The 20,015-nt window shown below is 41.2% G+C and overlaps 1 protein-coding gene and 1 long non-coding RNA gene across 3 annotated transcripts in view; one reads left to right on the top strand and one right to left on the bottom strand.

Moving 5' to 3' along the window:
• LOC103481532 (dual specificity calcium/calmodulin-dependent 3',5'-cyclic nucleotide phosphodiesterase 1A) overlaps positions 1 to 18,358 on the bottom strand; it is a 48,989-nt gene extending 30,631 nt beyond the window's left edge. The window contains exons 1-2 of one of the 2 annotated variants that reach the window (XM_008437055.3): positions 17,250 to 18,358; positions 2,815 to 2,841 (exon numbers count right to left, since the gene is read on the bottom strand). In XM_008437055.3, the coding sequence (XP_008435277.1) occupies positions 2,815 to 2,841; positions 17,250 to 17,623 (401 nt within the window). In that variant the 5' untranslated portion in view covers positions 17,624 to 18,358. The remainder of the gene's footprint in view (positions 1 to 2,814; positions 2,842 to 17,249) is intronic. The other variant, XM_081599313.1, reaches the window with a different exon arrangement.
• On the top strand, positions 2,849 to 17,255 carry LOC103481528 (uncharacterized). The gene is made up of 4 exons (XR_536318.3): positions 2,849 to 10,749; positions 10,828 to 10,884; positions 11,034 to 11,198; positions 11,464 to 17,255. It is a non-coding gene; the product is annotated as an uncharacterized LOC103481528 (long non-coding RNA).
• Positions 18,359 to 20,015: the final 1,657 nt, after the last annotated feature.

Here is a 20,015-nt window from a genome sequence, read left to right as displayed (position 1 = left end):
AGTGAAGATTACTGATGGTCAATAAATGATAAAATAAATGTAGCAACAGGAAAGAAACTAAAGTGGACATAGCAATAAACCAAGAGAGGATAATACTAATCAAATGAAACTAAATGGAAATGAATAAAGAACAAAATTCAAGAATAAACTAAAGTAAATACAGAGGAATAAACTGGTATGGCAAGACCTTTTGAGCAAAAATTAATACAGAGGACTGTATGGCAAGAATAAACAGACACTATTTCAGATAAAAGGTAAAATAATATTGAAGTGCCATGGGTTTGTTGAGACCACATCTAATACTGAGAATAAATATATCTTACAGACCATAACAGTAAAGAACTTATCACTTATTTATGTTTTTAATTAGATTTGATATATTTATTTCTTCAATATTATTTTTCATGTCAGTGTTAATGTCATGAGGCTGATGACTCCATGACACTTTCAATTTGACTCATTAGGATCTGATTAAGAAAAAGGTTTGTTCTTTGTAATTTATGTCCAGTAAAACTATTAATCTATAAATCAATAAACAGGTCTATATAAAGATATAATCCATGTTTCCTTCTCATATTTGTATGGCATTAAAATGAACTTTTGTTTTTCCACTGTAAGCTCTGGTTTGCACAATAAATGCCATGTGGGTGAAGTTTTATGGATGATACTCTGATGTCCCATTCTCCTGAAGGCAGCACAGAGCTGCACCACCAGAAACCAACAAACACTGAAGAGAAGAAGAGCTATGATTAATGTAGTTACAGTTCTATCCATGTTTTAATGTTGCAGAGCTCAGTCGTTTTGCAAATAGATCAAAGTTTAAACTGGCATGTTGAACATCTTTTATCTGGTCATTTTGTGGAATATTTAACAACTAGAAAATGGCACAAAATAAGAATATTTTTTCCACTCTGACTGCTGTTAGGCCTACAAATTTTAACTTGAATGTTTGTTGCATTTTTCGTAGAAGCCTGTGAAAATAATTTCTATTCCCATGGCAAATTATTTTTGATGATAAATACAGAAACAAGTATAAAAATCAAAACATCTGCAATAGTAATAGTAATAATAAAATAATGGTCAGTGCAAAGTAGCCTACACATTCTTTGGTGGGGGGCGGTGAGGGACCTGGATAAGGGATAGGGGGGCGCTGGGCCAAAAAAGGTTCAGAAACACTGGTCTATCACATAAAATCTTTTTGAAACATATTCAGGTTTGGTATAAAATGGTAAAAAGCTCAAATGGGTAAATATTCCTGTATGTCTGTTTTGATTATGGAGATAAATATAATTTCTTTCTCCGTGACCAAGTCTGACAAATGTCAGGAAGTTAACAACGATGCAGAGGCAAAGCACCTACTTTTTATTATTATTATAATCTGCAACCAAAAAAAACTAAAAACTGGAAGAAAGCTGGATGTAATATTTAGCAGCTGCCATGGCTACAGGGACAATTCAACTTAAAGAGTAGATTGTTTCCCTTTTTTCAAATGACATTGTGTATTTGGATGTAGTTGGAGATAATTAAAGGTTTTTCTGACAGTGAATGGCAACCTGTCGTCGTAAAGTTCAGTGCGTGGGAACGGGAGGTTAGACTGTTTCCTTTTTTTTGTTTTTTGTTTCTTCTTGTTCACGCCGTCACGTCTCCCCTGAGATCAGAATACTTTCTGCTCTCCGTCTGAATGTGGAATCATGTCACAGATCATCAGCTGTGCGTCTGCTCTGTAAGCCTCTGCCGACGCAAATAAACAGCAATAAAAGCCTTTTTTAGATTTTATTCAAACCCATTTGCATCGGCTTTTTTTTTTTTTTTGTCCTAAATATTCCTTGTGAAGTTTAAATGTTGCAGATCCTCTTATCTTCTGCCGTACTTTTATTTTCTGTATTTTCTTTACGTTTGCCTGTCTGAGGGTCTCAGTGACTCATCTGATGGAAACCATCCTGCTGCTTTATGCTGAGCCCACAAGCTTTTAAATGGTCTTTATTCTTCCTCTGTGGAACCTGGAATATTGCATATGGTAAATTATTATCTTCAAAGCAGAGTTGGTTGGTAGCCAGTTACATTTACTAAATTACTCAGTTACATTTACTTGAGAAACATTTTTTTTAAAACTTACTTTAAGGAGTATTTTAAGCCATATTTTTTACTGAGTCATTTTATTTTGAAGTATTTCTGCTCTTGCTTGAGTGAAATGTCTGGGTTTCTCTACTGAATGAAAAACAAACAGGTTTTAACCAAAGATTCACCAGACACAGAAGATCATTTTGAAAAAAAACAACATTTTGCCTGATTTCGTTACCTTTTGTTACTATATAAATTATTTTCAGTTTGGTCCTTAAAATACCAAACTTTCCACTTACCTTGATATTGTGGTTCATCTGATGATGTAATTTTTAAATAATAAATGACTGATCATTTCATTGCTACTCAGTAGTGAGTTCTCTTTTTACCAAATGCTTTTCTACTCTTACTTGAGTAATTTCTTTGACAGCTACTTTCTACTTTCACTTGAGTAAAGATAAGTGGTTTTACTCTTACCTGACTATATTTTTATAGTTACTCTGCCCTCCTCTGGCTGCAGCACATTCATAATGATGAACTCAGACGTCGTCAGAAATAAAGCTGGTTCAGTTTCACTTTGCAACAAATTGCGACAAAAACCAGTGGACTGACTGACAGGTGGCGTCATGTCAATTGCTTCTAGTTGCTTTTCTGTAGTGTGTGTGTGCGTCTGTGTGTGCGTCTGTGTGTGCGTATGTGCATGTGTGTGTGTGTCTGTGTGTGTGCGTGTGCATGTGTGTGTGTACATCTTACCTCTGTGATGTAATTTTGTATTTCTGCCTGTAAAACACACACAAAAACAAGACAAGTTACTGGAATGATCAAATCCGGCACACAGACAGCCATCAATCAACATGAGTTCCCTCAGAGGGCGACTTAACCCTGTTAAAAACAAGCAGTAAAGAAAACGAGAAGCGAGCTTGTGTTTCAGAATCAGGTCTCGTTAATCGAGCGGCGGAGCCACAAACTGCTGCTTCTGCGTCCGTCGGACCGAAATAGCTCTCGTTCGCAGAATGATGCATTGGCTTGACCTTCTGCACTACTGTTAATGAGAAACATCTTGTGTTCAGTATTATGTCTCTGTCGGTAACGCTGTCTGGCATTAACACACACATTTACAAGCCGGCTTCATCAACAGACCTACACAAGCGGCTGCAGCGGGGCGGCAGCTAGAAACGCAGAGAGGAGCGTAGGAAGCGTCTGACACTTCAGAGGTGGTAAACTAATTTAGCACCATCAAGGCGTAAATGTGGTATTTATTACATTGAATCAGATCTAAATCATGTTGTTGTTCGATGGACCAACTGAAGGCATGGACTTAAAAATAAACCTTTCCTTGACAAGCAAAGAACTTTCTTTAAGATTTTGTGTGCGTTTTGATTGAAAGCCTAAGTTCTAAGAACATTGAGGATGTGATTGTGGGGCCAGATTGAAGCACACTGCCAACTCAGAACCTGCCACTGTAGCCCCTCGTTATGGCATTCTTTTGTAGTGTTGGAGCTTCTACTTGTGCTTTTACAGTAATCACCCTGAAACAATTAATATTTAAATGTCAACTCTCTGATTGCTACTTCTTCCAACTGTGGATTCATACCCTGCAGTTCACTCTGTTTCCTGCTCAGCAGTTTGCTCTTAAGAAATACAACAACATCGAGTTCTTCAGGAATTTGAAAACTTTATTTGAAGACACGTTGCAAGGCGACGTCACGCGCACAAGAACCCTCAAAAATATGCTCCCCAACAACGACTACCATTGGTTTAAACTGTCAAGTTGACAACATAACAAGCTAAATCTTAAATTTACATTTGATATGTAGAAGAAAAGGGATGCAGTGCTTTGCTACTAACTGTCAACACTACAACAACTAGACAACAAGGTCAGGAAATGTTTTAATAGAGGGAGAGGGAAGCATATCAGCTATGCTAGCTTGACTTTGACAACCTCAACATGTAAATGTGCTGCAGAGTTCAGTGTGTTTTGGTTCAGTAAAACATTTGGAAAAATAAGTTTTATTTATCTAGCACATTTTCAGCAACAAGGCAGTTCAAAGTGCTTCACACGATTAGGAGAAAGACAAAAACGACAACACAAGCACACAAAAGAAAAATTACAATTTAAAATGTTCCAGTTGATATTACTCGAAGGCAGCTCTAAACAGGCGAGTTTTCACCCTTGTTTTAAATGAGATTAGTGAAATATAAAACTAAATGTTAGTTCTCCGTTGGAGTGCTATGTATATATGGACATTTTATTTATTTATTTATTTATTTATTTATTTATTTATTTATTTATTTAGGGTGGCTGAAGAGATTTCGCTTGCCACAGAAAGGCAGGTAGGACCAGGGGAAACATGTTCATTAAGTACACTTTGCTTTGATCTGGTGAAAAAGACTCGGACCTTCCTGAGCAGAAAACGCTTTGGAAATGAGAGAGGAGCCTCCTGAATAAACAGCAGGAAACGAGTTTGAGGGGGGGAAGAGGTATAAGAAACGAAAGTAGCAGGTGGGTCCTTGTTGAAAGCCTCTGGGAATTATTTACTGGAGTTTGCCCGCCCGGGTTTCAACTCGGTCAGAGGTTGCAGCGGCAGCAGAGGCTCACGGAGGCAAATTGGGGTACTTTAAACCTTTTAGTGGCTGATTGCTCTCATTTGCATCTAAATGCTTTCCCCTCTGAGTCATAACTCCGCCAAACACGGACGCACACAAAACACAGAAACGATACTTTTTTCTCTTCTTTTTCTTTCTGCATTTTGCACACGACTCGCACACAACCTCTGAACACCATTACTTCCAAGATTGATGACAAACAATCGTAAAATATGTGAGGGAACGACGAAATGAATAACGTCTGTTCATCTGTGTCTTCATTACAACGAGCCCAGTTCGTTGGCTTTGTCGCAGTTTGCGACAAATTATAAGAGCTGTGAGCAAAAACAAAAAAGGACATCCGGGCTGCCGGAGGACCGTCTCGTCTCGCGCCAGTATATTCTGAATCTGCTCCCCCAGCTCACCTTTTCTCTCTGAATGCATTTATGTTGTCACACTCCATTTCTATCTTCTCTCTTTTTTTTAATCTACCTTCTTTTTTGTCATTCATTCCTCGGGGCGTAATGGTGCACACACACAAAACCCGGCGACTCAGGCTTCACGTTGAATTTAGGGAGATTGATTATTCCTGTCTTACGCTGGCGGCGACGTACATGTTTGCACAACAAAAGGTGCATCGGTAAAAAGGTTCTGTACGTTTCTGATTCTGCAAACGAATCTCGTCTTTGCCCCTACAATTTACTATCGCAGCCCCCTGTGTGTTTTAAATGACTTTCCACCCCCACCTCTCCTCATTTCATGACAAGAAATTGTTAGAGATAATCATCTTTCACAATGTCCTCCCGCTGATGTGTGTGTGTGTGTGTGTGTGTGTGTGTGTGTGTGTGTGTGTGTGTGTGTGTGTGTGTGTGTGTGTGTGTGTGTGTGTGTGTGTGGTGGAGCGGAGTCGGCGTCGTGCACATACGGATCGCCGCCGGTGACCGAGAGCTGCTGCTGCTGTGTGGAGATGAAGACGGAGCGCTAATTAATGAGTCTTTCTAAATAAGAGTCTGTAGCGACAAATCATTTGCTGGCTCCGGCCTCAGCTGCCGTGTGGCCTGAAGGTTTGGAGGAGCTTCAACGCTTTGATCTCCGACCTGCAGGGGAAACGTGGGCCAGCTGGGGATGGGCCTTGTGAGCGCGCCGAGGCGGAATTAACTCCCTGAGGAACTCCCGTCCACAAATGGAGCACACAGTCCAACAAAATATTATCGCCAGGATGCGGCTGATTTGGGCCATTTCGTGTCATTCGGCATCTTTATTTTGCGTCTATGAAGCCACATAAAGTCTTCACTGGCACTCAATGTGGCTTCTAGTCTACTTACTGATCATCATCCTGAGCATTAGCATTAGCCCAAATGTTAAAACAGCTTCTTATAACATTTGGGCTGTTAAAGATACACTTGAGCAATTATTCAACAACAAATATGCTACCTCATATTTGGATACATGTCTGTTTTTCAGGCCTTTAACAATTTTCTGATTGGATATTCAACCACTTTTTCAATTAGAAATGGAAGAGCTCGCTTATTTTGGTTGGTTTCTGTAATGCCAATAGTTTGAACCCAGGATGACAACCACAACCTAGAAAAGGTTCAGGGGCAGCATTATGCATTTTCTAGGCATATAGTGTAATTTTATAGCACCATCAAGTAACTATGTTACCTTCAGTTTTTATAAAAATACTACATATATCAAACATGACTTAAAAGAACTCTGACTTCGCAATTTAGTGCCTTGAAATTGGGCCTCTGTCTCTTTATGAAGCTCCTGCTCTTTCTGACACTCTGCCTTTAGGAAGTCATCACAACATTGTTTCTCTATTAAGCCTTTTACAAAGTTTTTACCAGCATTTAACAAAAAAGTAGCTCCAACGAGGAGCTCAGCAAAAAATGGAGTAGCATCAGATTTTAGCGGTTGTACTGAAAGACCATGCACCATTTTTTCCCGCTGGTCCCAGACTTTCATGCTTGTTTTTGTTGTTTTTTTTACCCAGAATGCTCTGCGCTTTACTTCACTTCCTGCTTTTGGAGCTGTGTCCGGTCCACTTGTATCTGCATTCAAACCGCACCAGGGTTCACTTCAACCGAACTGAGACGGAGGTTTGTAGGTGAACTGGAGTTTGTTGTTTTGGTCCACATCAGAGACTAACCAGGGCTGGTGTGAATGAACCCTAAGGGTCTACTTCACTGCTAGTGGGGCTGGTGGTCTGCGTAAAGAGGAGGGAGGAGGGCAGCCATGAAGTTACTTAACCGTTTTTTCAGATCAGCAGCTGAAACACACTCGATAAACGGTTCAGAAATCTACAGATTGGGCTAACGTTGAGCTTCTGGGACGGTTCTGACCTGAACCCTTTAGACACTTTGGTAAGTGTCTAAAGGGTGCCCAGAAAACAACCAGTTTAAATGATCTGTACCCATTCTGATAAGAGCAGTCAAATCAAGTCCAATCATGTCACAACCTTGAACCTCTGTATAATCTTTGTATAGTAATGAATTTGAACCTTTATATCCCTTAATAAAACATTGTAGTTTTAGGTTTTATAAGCAATCCACTCTGAAATAAAGATCTCTTCAAATTTGTCCTTTAAAGCAACTAATTTAAAGTGATGTCTATATTGATTATTGCATGCAAATCTCTGATTCATTCTGTGTCCAGTTTCTCTTTTCATTTAGCTTTCTTTTTTTGTTTATCCTGAAGTCATTAGATTGCTCCTTTCATTTCCTCTAGTCACCCTGTGGCCATTATCGGCCTTTTGTTGTCTATTTATTCTCATTAGGAGCAACATGTCTGTCAGGAGGTTTCTCTTTTGCGATGATTTAATCTTTAGTGCTTCTTTCTAATCTTGCTTTTTTCCCTTAGCACTCGTTTTTGTGTCTTTTTGAAATTAAAAATGGTGCTTTTGGGATTGCGGTTATTTAGTTGGCGTAATTACTCGGTTTTTGTGCCACTTTGTTGTTTTGTGTCTCTGGCGGTTGTCTTAGTGTTACAAAATGTTCTCCTTCGGTCTCATCAGTCCCCAAAATGTTTTTCTCAAAACATCTTGACGGTCGCCAAGATGGTTTACATTAGAAGGACGAATGTCTTTTTAATATTGGTAAATAATGAACACCGACATTAACATCAACATGGCTATAAGTGCTGTGTTGTTTCTCATACGAATGTCTTATATTTGACCATTTTTCATGTTAGGCAGGTTCAAATTAAGTTTATTCTTGATTTTGCTAAACAGGCAATGAGGACTACAGGCAATGAGGACTACTGCTAATCGGAATACACAGTAAACTTGATGTATCCCGATTAGAGCTTAAATCCAACATTTTGTTTTCATAAAGATTTTTCTGCTTTCGATTTCAGTATTCACCTTTTCTCCCATTTTTCACTTTTGTCAAACATCTTCCAGCTCCATTTTGTTGCTTGTTGTAGCAGCAGGTGAGTCAAGCGCAAATCTTCTGGGATGTGTGACTGAAAGGACGAGATCTCCTCCGCTGCTGGAGCAGAGCAGGGTGGAGACAACTTTAATCTCTGCAATACATTAAACCAGGGGTGCCCAAAGTGGGTCCTCGAGGGCCGGCGTCCTGCACATTTTAGTTCCCTCCCTGGTGGTAGCAACAACCTTTTCAGCTTATCAATGTTCCTCTTAGGCCTATAACGAGCCATTACTTGATCCAGGTGCGCTAAACCAGGGAGAGAACCAAAACATGCAGGATGCCGGCCCTCGAGGACCGCTGCATTAAACTATCTTCTCCTTTATTTACTCTACAATTAGTAGATTAACACAGCTTTTTATCACGCATTCTGCTTGGTTTTCACTATGATTTATTATTACATGCGCCACAGAAGCCGAACCGACCGTCAAGAAAATAATTCTGGCCTGAATTTCACATCCGGTTTTAATCTAATTAATCTAAACACTAATGCATTTGAGAGAAAAAAACAACAACTCTGTATCGTGAAAACAGTTTTAAATGTATCACAAAGCAGCTTGAAAAATGATTTTAAGCTCACATTTTTGTCTTTCCTTATGTTTGAGTCCTCTTCCCATGCAGCATGAAAGCAATTAAGCATTACATGTGGCTAAACCCTTAATCTACTGTTAACAGTTGTTTTCAACACGGCACCAAAAACGAGGCCCAAGGGTTTCTGAACCACGGCATTGGGTAAAAAAATGGGAAACTAATGGTCAGCTTCACATGTTCTATCACCTTTAATAAACCCGTAAACCCCACTTTGCAGCAAAGTGAGGTGATACAATTTCATTATTAATGTCTGACTTGCGCGCGGCAAAAAAAAAAAACCCGGAGGATTTTGTCCCGGTCGACAAAGTCAAGTGGAGCTCCTCTCAGCGATAAGAAAAGCACAAACACATTTCAGGGAAAGCGTCCCCTGCTGCGACGTGGTTAAAAAAAAAAAAAAAAAAAAACAAGACAAGTTGATGACGGCCACCGTGAAAGCTGCGGCTGGGTGTGGAAATTAGCCTGTCACGGTCCTGGACCCTGACCGGCCGCTGCGGATAATCACAGCTCTGGCACGCCGTCGGCTCTGAAATGTGACAGCAGCAACCTGTTATTTCAAGGGTCGGGTGATAATTGCGCGCTGGCCTGCGTGGGAAGATCAGAGCTGAATTAAAAAGCAGGAGATGGGAGGAGGAGGGGTTATAACAGCGGGACGAGCAGGACCGGATTACCGCATTGTTTTTCCTGTTTGCTGCGGTCCAAGCGCTGACAGGTGAGCATGGAGAGAGTTCCTGGGAAATGACTCATCATTCCGCCGCCACTTTTCCAGACTGACGCCCCCCACCAGCAGGAGAAATGTTCTTCCACCTGATGTGATTTCAGCTTCCTCTGCCTTCCTGTTCATGTGTCATTTCACATCCAAACTCTATTTTTCCTCACTGTAATTGAGCGTGTCAGATGTACTTTATTCATCTGTGAGCGGCTCGTTTTTTCTTTTTTTTTTGTTTGTTATTTGATGAACAGCTGCAGGGTGTGTTTTTGAGCTTTTCTAATGATTGCGCCCATCTAAGCCGCCTACATCAATACCAGGCATTCTGACCTGGGGATAAAGTGAAAACTCCATTAAAATAAAGCACTTAACAGCAAACAAAAATCCCCCAAACTACACACACACACACACACACACGCAGACACACACACACACTATCCGGATAAAAACCCATCATCTGATCAGTCACAGGTTCACAAGTCCAAACTGTTTTTCTATTACTACATGAAATAGCCAACCTGGTTTCATCTCGGCAGCTCTTTCTGATCCACCCTGGTTTCTTTCTGATCTCATTTTCAGGTAAAGAAAAAAAAAACCCTTCCATTTGACTTTTGTTTTTGAAATTCTGCCTGGCTTATGCTACATTTTACGCTCCAGAAGACCGTCTGATGAGCTCTCGGGTGCAAAATGTTCCTTTAACTTTAATTTGTCTTCGTATTTTCCCCTCCCGGCGCCTCTCTTCACTCTGTAATCAAACCAATCACCAAGGTGCAGCAAGGGGGGGCACAAAGTAGAATAGCAGGAGGGTAAAGTCTGAGTCAGTATTCTTTAAAAAGATGAAATAAAAGATGTTCTGTATCTGTCTGTTCTTTGCAAAGTCTTTGGTGCATCAAAATGCTCTGCTGTTACCATGGTAACAATGGAGTGAGAAAAAAACTAAACAAAACAGAGAACCTGTACTCTTATTTGTTTTCTTTGCAAACAACCCAAACATTTGTCTGTTAACCTTCATATCCGTCAGAAAATAATTACTGTCATAGTGATGAAAAAGAGACATAAGAAGGCACTTCAAACTAAACCTGACGGAAACTCACAGCATGCTGCAGATGCAGAGGAGGTCATGAATGAGGAGCCAAATGGGTCGAGCCGCTTTGTGTCTCTGTGGTCTGAAATTGCCTAGATTCACATACAATACACAATGGGTCAGGTTGCCCGACTTCTGGGTAAAATTTTATTTTATCCAGATTTTGTTTGCTAGACTAAGGCAAAGCCGTCCCACCTGTGTGTGACTGGATCATAGTGTCTATAGTTGTTCTGTGAAGACTTCAGAGGTCTGTGAGAAAACATTAGCATGAACTACATGAACACAGCAGACAGGTCAGAGAGAAAGTTGTGGAGAATTAGGGTTAGGGTTATAAATAAGTAACCCAATAATGACATCCAGCATTATTGCAGAGAAGGAGTCAAGGGACCCATGGTCACAAAGCTGAGCTGCAGAGATCAACAACAGAGGTAAGTTGTTGATAGGACAATTATTTTTGTCCTTATTAAAGAGGAGCAGGAAAAAAAACATTGTTGAAAGGAAGACATATCTGCCTAATCTTGTTCAGAGTCAGAGAACAGAAGAAGTTGTGAATGATAATGTCAATTTTCTGTTCTAGAGTCGTGGTTTAGCTAGCTAGCTAGTGTTAGCGATGGCAGCATAGGAAGTGAGCAAAGCCGTTCAGTCCATGTTGGCCACGCTTCTAAATATTGAAGTGACATCAACACTTCGTTCAGATCAGCACTTCTCTCCCTGCAGTGGAGGATGGCTGTCTAGAGTGCAGGTAAGCTTCATAGCGTTGAACTGATGCATTACATACGTCACAGCTAAAGCTGTCGACATTTCAATTCAAAAACACTTTTTTTTATATCCCAAAGGGAAGTGAAATGTTGTTGTAGCTCATAACATTTGAGTATTTTCAAAGCGTCCTTGTTGATGGTGACACTGTGGGCAGGAGGTTTTGCAATAATCTGATTAAACCTCTGACTGTTGTTTGCTGTCATGACTGCGGTGTCATGCTAACAGATCAATTCCATTCTCATCTTCAGAGACGTCAGAGTCTTATTCGGGCATTGAAGCAACAAGCCCCGTGTACTTGGGAGCGGCTACGTGTGAAGCGTTTTGCACTTTAAAGAAGTTCTATGGATTCATGACGTTGGAATGACACACCATGTTTTATGAACTGAGGTGCTGTAAGAGCTCTGGTGGAGCCAGCTGCACCTCGTCCAAATCAAAAACAAACCGTCATCCTCCTGCCACTTCCTGTCGTCTTCTTTGTGGTTTTCACCAGCAGTAACTGTCGGATGTTACTGACATGACTCATGTGATGCGAGAAAAAGCGTTTCCATTGCAGTTCTGTGAAATAAATCTATTTCAATACAGCTGAAAAAAACCACCTCATCCCAGCACAACTATTTTTTATAGAAAAAAAATTGTTTTTCAAAATTGCCGTTTTGCCATTAAGCCATTAAGCCTGTTCCTTTTGTTCTTTCCGTCTCTTCTGCCATAAATCTTCCCTGAAACTTGGAAGTCATCCATTCCACCAACTGTGCTCCTCCTTCCTCACTCCACCTGCCCTCTGCCAGCTGGTTTGGATGATAAAACCCCAGATCCCTAAATTCATCCATTCTTTGCTTCCACTTATCACTCACTCATATACATGTTTTACGTTGCCTTGCTTTGGCTGACTTTCATTACTCTTCTCCCTTGAGATTGCCTCCACTTACAGCCTATCCTCCACCGTCTCATCATTCTCACTGCAGATAACAATGTAGTCTCTGAACACCACGGCCCACAGGGACTGTGGATTATAAAAGCAGGTGATTCAACAGCTTGATAGTTCAAGGTTGGGCATACCTTTGCAACCAGCAGGTCATTGCATATGCAAGACTCACCGAACAGGTTTGTTGGTTTTTCAGGTCAGCTCTACAGGACAAACTGTGTTTTACAATGAAGGGCTGAGATTCCCCGTGTGCCTCGCTCTCAACCAGAAGAAATCCATGTGCACAACTTTGTGTACCGAGTGAATCCATTTTTATGACTTCTATTTTTATTTCACCCCCTCAGCACCCTATAGGCTCCGCAGCAAAACATCATGTCTTAGATTGAAATACATTCTCTCGCAGCCGTGAACATATGCTGTAAATCTCCGTTTTGCGGCCTGTTGAATCCTGAGCCATCTGGAGAATACGCAGCGTGCTTTCTTTACATGCAGCTTCGATAATCAAAGTCTGCTCATGCACAAGCAGCGTCTCTGTTGAGCCTGAACTTCACCGAGGAATTCCCCAAAAAACAGACCTTCACCAGGGATCTTCAGCCAACAGAGTATCAAGATTCTTCTTCTTTTTTTGTTTCATTTTCTTTTAATCCGTCCCAACTGGCATTGTGGCGCTCAGGATTGAGAGCCAAGGTGAAAGCTAAAAGGTTTGCTTTCACAAGTGGAATGTTTTGACCCAAAGCTCCACTTGATATACATTTATATAAAACTTGATTAGAAATTTACTACAAATGTAAATCAACCAGAGGCAAAAAAGAAAAGAAACAAAACAAAGAAAGGTGAGGAAAAAAATGAACGGAGACAGTAGTAGAGTGAACGCAGGTCAACACCCCTGAAGCCTCTAAACCGGCAGAATGAGAGAAAAACAAAACGGCAGCAGCAGCCTCCTCAGGACAGGAGACAAGCTTCTACGTTGGACTGGATCTTTATTTTTACACTTCCAGCGTGTCTCTTTGAGTCACTGCAGACAGAGGATTCATTCAGTTGCCAATGTTTGTATCAGGATTTGGCAGCAGCAAAAAAAAAAAACACACACAAAAAAACTACCTAAATGCTTATCTTGGCATCAGATGCTTGAACCAACACACACACTTGTGCAGGTAAAACTGTGTTTTATCTCTAAACTTGCCAGCTACCTCCTAGAACAAGATGCTGTTTACCACAAGTACAGAAGAACTGCCAAGTTGTGCAATTAGTGTGTATTTCATGGACACAGAGCAAATATTTTTGTTACATATTTAATGGGTAGTATATGTATAATCAACTTCTTTGAGTTTAGATCATGTTATAATTTTATACATTATATATATTTTTTTAGCATTCACAACCAATTAAGTTAATGAAAATTTGATATGCAAACAGCTGCAACCAGTAAAACTGTATTCAGATTTTACATAATCGAGTAACTGGAGCTGTTGGACAAAATGTCCACATGTCCTTTATGTCAGTGGTTCTGCTGCTCTCTCAATGCATGTGAGTGTCGCCCTCCACTTCATGCAGACGCAACAGAAATACCAAGACCTGTCTGGTGGTCTTTGGGCTCTTACACATTTATCTGATAACTCTGCACCAGAATGACACACTTAAATGCACCACTACTACTACTTTGGTCAATGAACTGCAACAAACTGCAAGCAGCTCAGAAAGGTGGAATTCTACTTATAATGTCAAGTAAATAATAAGTAGGTTGTCGAGGACGTGAGATGAAAAACGTTGCATTTTAAATCTGTTAATTGCCAAATAGTCTGGTTATCCCATGGTTGTGCAAAACACTACACGCCGGTGAGACAGAGCGTTCGTTGGGTCGTTCGGCAGCATCGTTAACGTTTAAAGAGCAGCCAGTCGGCCGTTAGCTCCTCGGGGTTTGGGCGTATTCAGAGTGGCGGCGCTGTCTGAGGTCGCTATCACCGTGTTTGTGTCCCGTCTTATCTTCATTTTGTTGTCAGAAAACCGAGGCAATTAAATTGCAGCCCCGTTGGCACTAAACTTTCCCAAATTACTCTCAACCAATTAAGCTGCCATTTCGTAATTATCACAAGCTGATGCGTTTTTTTTGGGGGGGGGGTTTTTATGTTCACATATCTCTGCTTACTTGACAACGCTATGTTTTATTTCCTGTCTGGTTTTATTTTTTGGACGTTAAGCAAAAAACAGAAGGCATTATGTGCTTCCAAATGCAGCTGGCCTCATGTGGACATAACGGACAACATAGCGTCCGCAGTGTTAATCCCAACAGAAACACTCTTGCATCCTAAATACAAAGGAGCGTTGTGTGAGTGGCAGCGTTTAGTCGGAGAGCTGCAGAAACAGGGAGTGTGTGCGGCTGCTGGCTCCTGTTCACATGTTTGCCTTTGAGGTTTTGGGGATTACAGTTGAGCTGATTCAATGCACAGCGCCTTAGTGTAATAGAAAAAGCAAAAGCATATCCGTATCAGCATGCTTTGCTGCTGATGCGGGGAAATTCATTCACAGAAATTATGCTCTACAAAAGTGTTTCACCAGATTGGTTCAGGATTTGTAAAAATAAAGGTCACAGGAAGAGGAAACGTTTTGTTCCTCCGTCTGGTGAAGAAAGTCTCTTTTTCTTTTCCTCCTTTGGTCTGGGCCATGATGTAGAAATACTACACTTTCAATTAAATTGTACAAAGTTAAGAAAAAAAAAGTGTGACATGTTTTACTTCCTTTAAATTAAGATACAAAAGTAATTTATTCCCTCTGCCATTAAAATAATCCAGCATCTTATAATAGTCATAAGCCTTTTATTCTGATTTTGACTGAAACAAGTCTAAATGGATATATTCAATAAATTCTACATGCAGACTGATATTTTTAAGTCTTTATTTATTTTAATCATAATAAATTTCCATTTACTCCTAATGAATCATTTAAAATTAGAGTATTACATCATGTTAATAAAAAACTATTTAACACAAAAATGTGGTTTTAATGAAAATATGTTTAATACTTGCATCGAGGTTGTTTGTTTTTCAAAACATACTTTTAATTAAGTTAAATTCAGTTTATTTCTATAAAGCCAAATCAAATGTCACCTCAAGGCACTTTACAAAAAAGTCAATTCAATTACACGTACATTCCAAGTGATCCATGTTTTCAAACAATAAGTGCTCTCTATGCCTTTATGTCATTGGGGATTAAAAGTTATCAAAAGCTTGAGTTATTTTGTGCGTGCTGAAGGGGCGGGGCCTCAAAGTTTGCTTTCTCTCCAAGAATTTTAAAACGCAGTGTTTGTCCTCAATTTAGTTATCGGTTAAATAAATACCACTTAATGTCATGATGAAAGTTCATATTGCCCATTCTTACTTGAGAACGCATCTGAATCAAATAGATGTATTTTCTCATTAGCATTCAATCACCTCCACAGAAAGGAGACACTTGTTTGACTGAGGTGTGTAGCAGAAGAGATGTGTCTAAACGTCACGAAGTAGCTCTGAAGGGCTGAACTCCAGAATCACTTCAGTTTCCCTCCAAAAACCGAAGGTGAGACGTGCCGGGTGTATCGTACGCAGTGGTTGCTATGTTCTCTCAAACTCCATAAGCTGCACACCTCCAAGTTTCATGTGGCCTTCTTGCATCACAAAGTGCAACTCAAAGCAGCGTTGTTAAGCGTGTCACCACTGGCTTCTTGAGGTGCAGAGGTGTGTCCTCCGGAGTGATGATTCACCCTTTTCTCTCTGCCAATCCAGTGGATGATTCTTGGTTTGGCAGTTGCCAGGAGAAACAGCACTTTCCTGATGACACTGCGTCAGGTTAGGCGGAGAGCAGGATGTAACGGTGTGGAGATGTTTTCCAGGAGCAAGCCAAGAGACTTAGGAGAATTTCTTGCTCCCAACATTATGACAGTTCGGAGGATGGTCCTTTCCTGTTCCAGATTTTTACCCAGAGTAAAGGTCAGGGTCCATAAAGACATAGATGAGTGATTTTTTCCCCCTAAACGTCAGAATGTTAGAGGCTGTCGTAGAGTGGCATCACATTACACCCAATGGACCAAGAATGGGATGTCCCTTAAGTTTATGTGTGTGAAGACAAATGAGCATACTTTTGGATATATTGCACAAACTTACACATTATTTCCTGTCTTAATGTGCAACAAGTTACAAAAACCATCAAGCCCATGACAAACTGAACAGGCACCAACTTCCCTATCTAACGACAAATTCACTACACCCTTTATTGAGGTATTTTATCTTCTGCTTGTTTTTTGTTTCTACGAGACGAGGCTGCTGTTTATTTCAGGCACATGGGTACAGAATGATGATTCAAAGGGATTTACGAAAGTTGGAAAGGATGCAATGGGGCTACTGAACGAAGGCTGGAAGTACACACACCAGGGATTGCACGACAAACCCCAGAAATTCCATAAAAGCTGTGACGCCTCGACACGGAGCGGCCATGTGTTCAGCTATAAACAGCAAGTTAACATGTTTCATTTTCCTGCAGCAGCAGGAAAAGACTCAAACATTCTGTATCTGGCGTCCTGCCTTCATTTGCATATCTCTCCCTTCCGTCTTGGTGCTGATCTGTCAATCTTTGCAGAGACTTTGCTGCATCGCAACGCTCTGCCGTTGCCATGGCAACAATAGAGAACCCAAGGAAAGAAAAAAGAAAAAGGCTGTTTTTATTATTTTCTTTCTTTCTCTCTTCCCTCCAACATCTGCTGCTGTAGCCTCAGACTCAGGCAGATGTGCGAGTCCGTGCTGCGACGGTAAGAATCCACATCGGTGGACAAACAAAAAAAAACAAGAAAGAAATCTGCCACATAGACCTCAGCTGAAACACACACATACACACACACACGCTTCCTCTCTCTCTTCCCTTCTCCAGGATGTTGCACGCCCACCATTCCACACTAATTATCTCTCATTCGCCCCCTCCCCTCACCCCAAGCCCTCGTCCATCCTCGCTTCACGCCAACATCACCACGGCAACCAGGAGACCACACTGATGGCGTCCCGGTGGCTGCACCTCACCATCTTCAACCATCAGCACCAACCTGACATCATCATCATCATCGTCAGTCAGCTGAACGTGTTTACTCACATTCCTCTGAGTCGGATCAGGACCTGGTTGTTGTGGTTCTGCTCCAGAGTGTCAACAAAGTCTTGCACCTCCTCGGTGTGCTTCCCCTCGTCTTCCTGCAGCTGCTGTTGCTCAGTCTGTAGCATCTCCTCACCTTGCACCTCCTCCTCTTCCTCCTGCAGCTGCTGCTCCTCCTCCTCAGCTTGCTGCATCTCCTCAACCTCGCATGGTTGCACCTCCTTCATCTCCTCCGTGAGTGACATCTTCACCTCCTCCACCTCTTCCCGCTCCTCTTGTTTCTCCAACAACTCCTGGAAAAGTCCACCCTCCTGTTGCTCCTCCTCGGTTTCCGTCACCCCCACAGGGAGCTGAGCCTCCTCCGCCTCATCACTCATCTCTCTCTGTGAGTTTCTTTTTTGTTTTTTTTCTTTTTCTCCAGAAGTGTTCACAGAGCGTAGTTTGGTCCCCACGAAGGCGTCTCAGAGTGCCGGAGTGGAGAAAACATCAACGCAGATTGAAGAAGAAGAAAAAGAAGAAGAGGAGTACAAGAGTTTTTCCAACTTCATCCAACTTCCTCTGATGTCACTCTGCAGGGCAATCCAAATGGTTGCCCTCTGCCCGGTGGGGAGGTTGGATGAGAGGTTGCAAAAAATACAAACAAAGCAAAAAAATATCTTTTTTTTTTAAAGAGGGAAGAACAAAACAGCAAAAGCAAGGCGATCAGTTCAACTCTGCGCTCCAACACTGCGGCGGACTCCGAGCATCGCCGTGGCAACGCAAGGGGGAGGTCGACCAGCGATAAAGACGGGATGGAGAGAGGGAGGGAGGAAGGGAGAGAGAGGGAGCGAGAGAGGAGAGTGATGAAGGAGGACAAAAGAGAAAGCAGGGAACATTGCTTAGTGTTTCCGTGGAAACTCAACAACGGTTGCCAAGAGTGATGGAATCCTGCAGCCGACAGACCAGCCTCTTCCTCTTCTTCCTCCTCCTCCACATCTCTCCCCACCTCCCGGATTCGGAAGAGCAGAACTTTACGCTAAAGGTGCAAAGCGAAACATCCCAGTCTGTCCTGCCCTCTGACCTGCTGCCAGAGATGCAGTGTGAGTGTGTGTGTGTGCAGGGCTTTAGACGACAATGATGTAATGTTCCTGAAAATCACAGTCACACATCCTCAGTCAAATGGAACAATCGTACAGTGACTAGAGCTATTAGCGCCCTCAGGAGGCTCCACTGGTCAACGCAGAAAAAGAGAGGAAAAAATCTGTTGTAGACGCACCATGCAAAACCCAGACTGAGACAAATATATATCAACGTTGCTTTATGATAGTGGCTGCGTTTCCAATACAAATGTTCGCAACATTCTTTTAATGTGAAAAAATAAATAAAAATCCACACAATATCACATTTGCGGTGTTTCCATTATATAAGAAATTAAAGTTTTTATGATCTGTGCGATGCTGTGAGAGCTCTGATGGAGCCAGCTGCACATTATTCAGAACAAACCATCATCCTCCTACCACTTCCTGTCATCGTCTGCTTTGTTGTTTTTACCAGAAGTAACATCCAGCTGTTGATCACATGACTGTTGTGATGCGAAAAATTACAGCATGGCAGTTTTGCGAAATTCATCTATTTAGATACGACAGAAAAACCACAGCAAAATGTTTTTGGTGAAAAATGTGTTTGTTTCTTTTTTCTTTCGTGTTTCTATTAAGCAAAAGTCATTTTCATATTTTCAATTTGCGCAACTCTATGGTTAATAGAAACACAACTACAGTTTTTTAGTTCTGGTTCTCTGCTGCCCTGCATGTTTTAGACGTGTCTCTGTTCCAGAGCAGCTGATTCAAGTGATTTCATGACCTCCTCTGCATGCCATCCAGTCGAGATTCTTAGTCACCCTTAGTTATTAAAGTCGGGTGCTTGACTGAAGGGAATCACCTAAAACATGTAGGGCAGTGGTCCCTGAAGACCAGAGTTTACAAATATTGCTTTATGAGATCAGTGGAAATTTTGCCAGAAGCTGTGACTTACAAAACAAAAAAGCTGAAGTTATTATCTTTGGACCTAAAGAGAAACAATCTGGAGTCAGCACACGGTATCAGTTACTGAAGCTGGAGACCAGCGATCTGGTCCAGAATCTGAGTGTAGTGATGGACTCAGACCTGAACCTTCAAAGTCACATAAAGACAGTCACAAAGTCGCCCTTCTGTCACCTGAAGAACATTTCCTAGTCTTCTTTGCTGCTCAAGCTCAGTAAGATTGGATGGAGAGAGCCGATGCAAAACTCCTTTCAAGACAGACTCTAAATTATTTGATTTAGATCTGGATTTTGTCTGAGCCATTCATCACCAACAATAAATTGTCAAATAACCAGTGGAAACATGCAACAGAAAAAAAACTATTCATATCACTTATTTGAAGAATGCCTGACAAAATTGTCTCGAAGTATTTGCTATTTTAAATTTGCAAACATAAAGTGCTCACAGACGTTTGCGTTTTGGTTTTCATTTGTGTTTGTTTTGTGATAATTTCTGCAGTATTGTGTAAAATCATTTTTCTTTTGCCATTACATCATGTTATTCTCTCTTCAAAAAAGTACCTACATGGTTGCCTATATTTTTTTCAATGCATGTTTAAGAAATCTTTTAATCTGCTAGGGTTGTATACAATTTTTGGTGGGATGCAACACCTCCACTCTGCTCCTTCAGACTAGCCAGCAGCAATTAGCAAACACCTGGTGGAACTGCACATCTGCTGAGCTCATTGTAGGAGCTACTTCTCAGTATAGCG

This window comes from Poecilia reticulata, chromosome 2 (assembly GCF_904066995.2).
Source record: "Poecilia reticulata chromosome 2, P_reticulata-male-v2, whole genome shotgun sequence".
NCBI classification, from domain to species: Eukaryota; Metazoa; Chordata; class Actinopteri; order Cyprinodontiformes; family Poeciliidae; genus Poecilia; species Poecilia reticulata.
The sequence above is the reverse complement of the archived record's forward strand: the minus strand, read 5'-3'. Positions and strand labels throughout refer to the sequence as shown.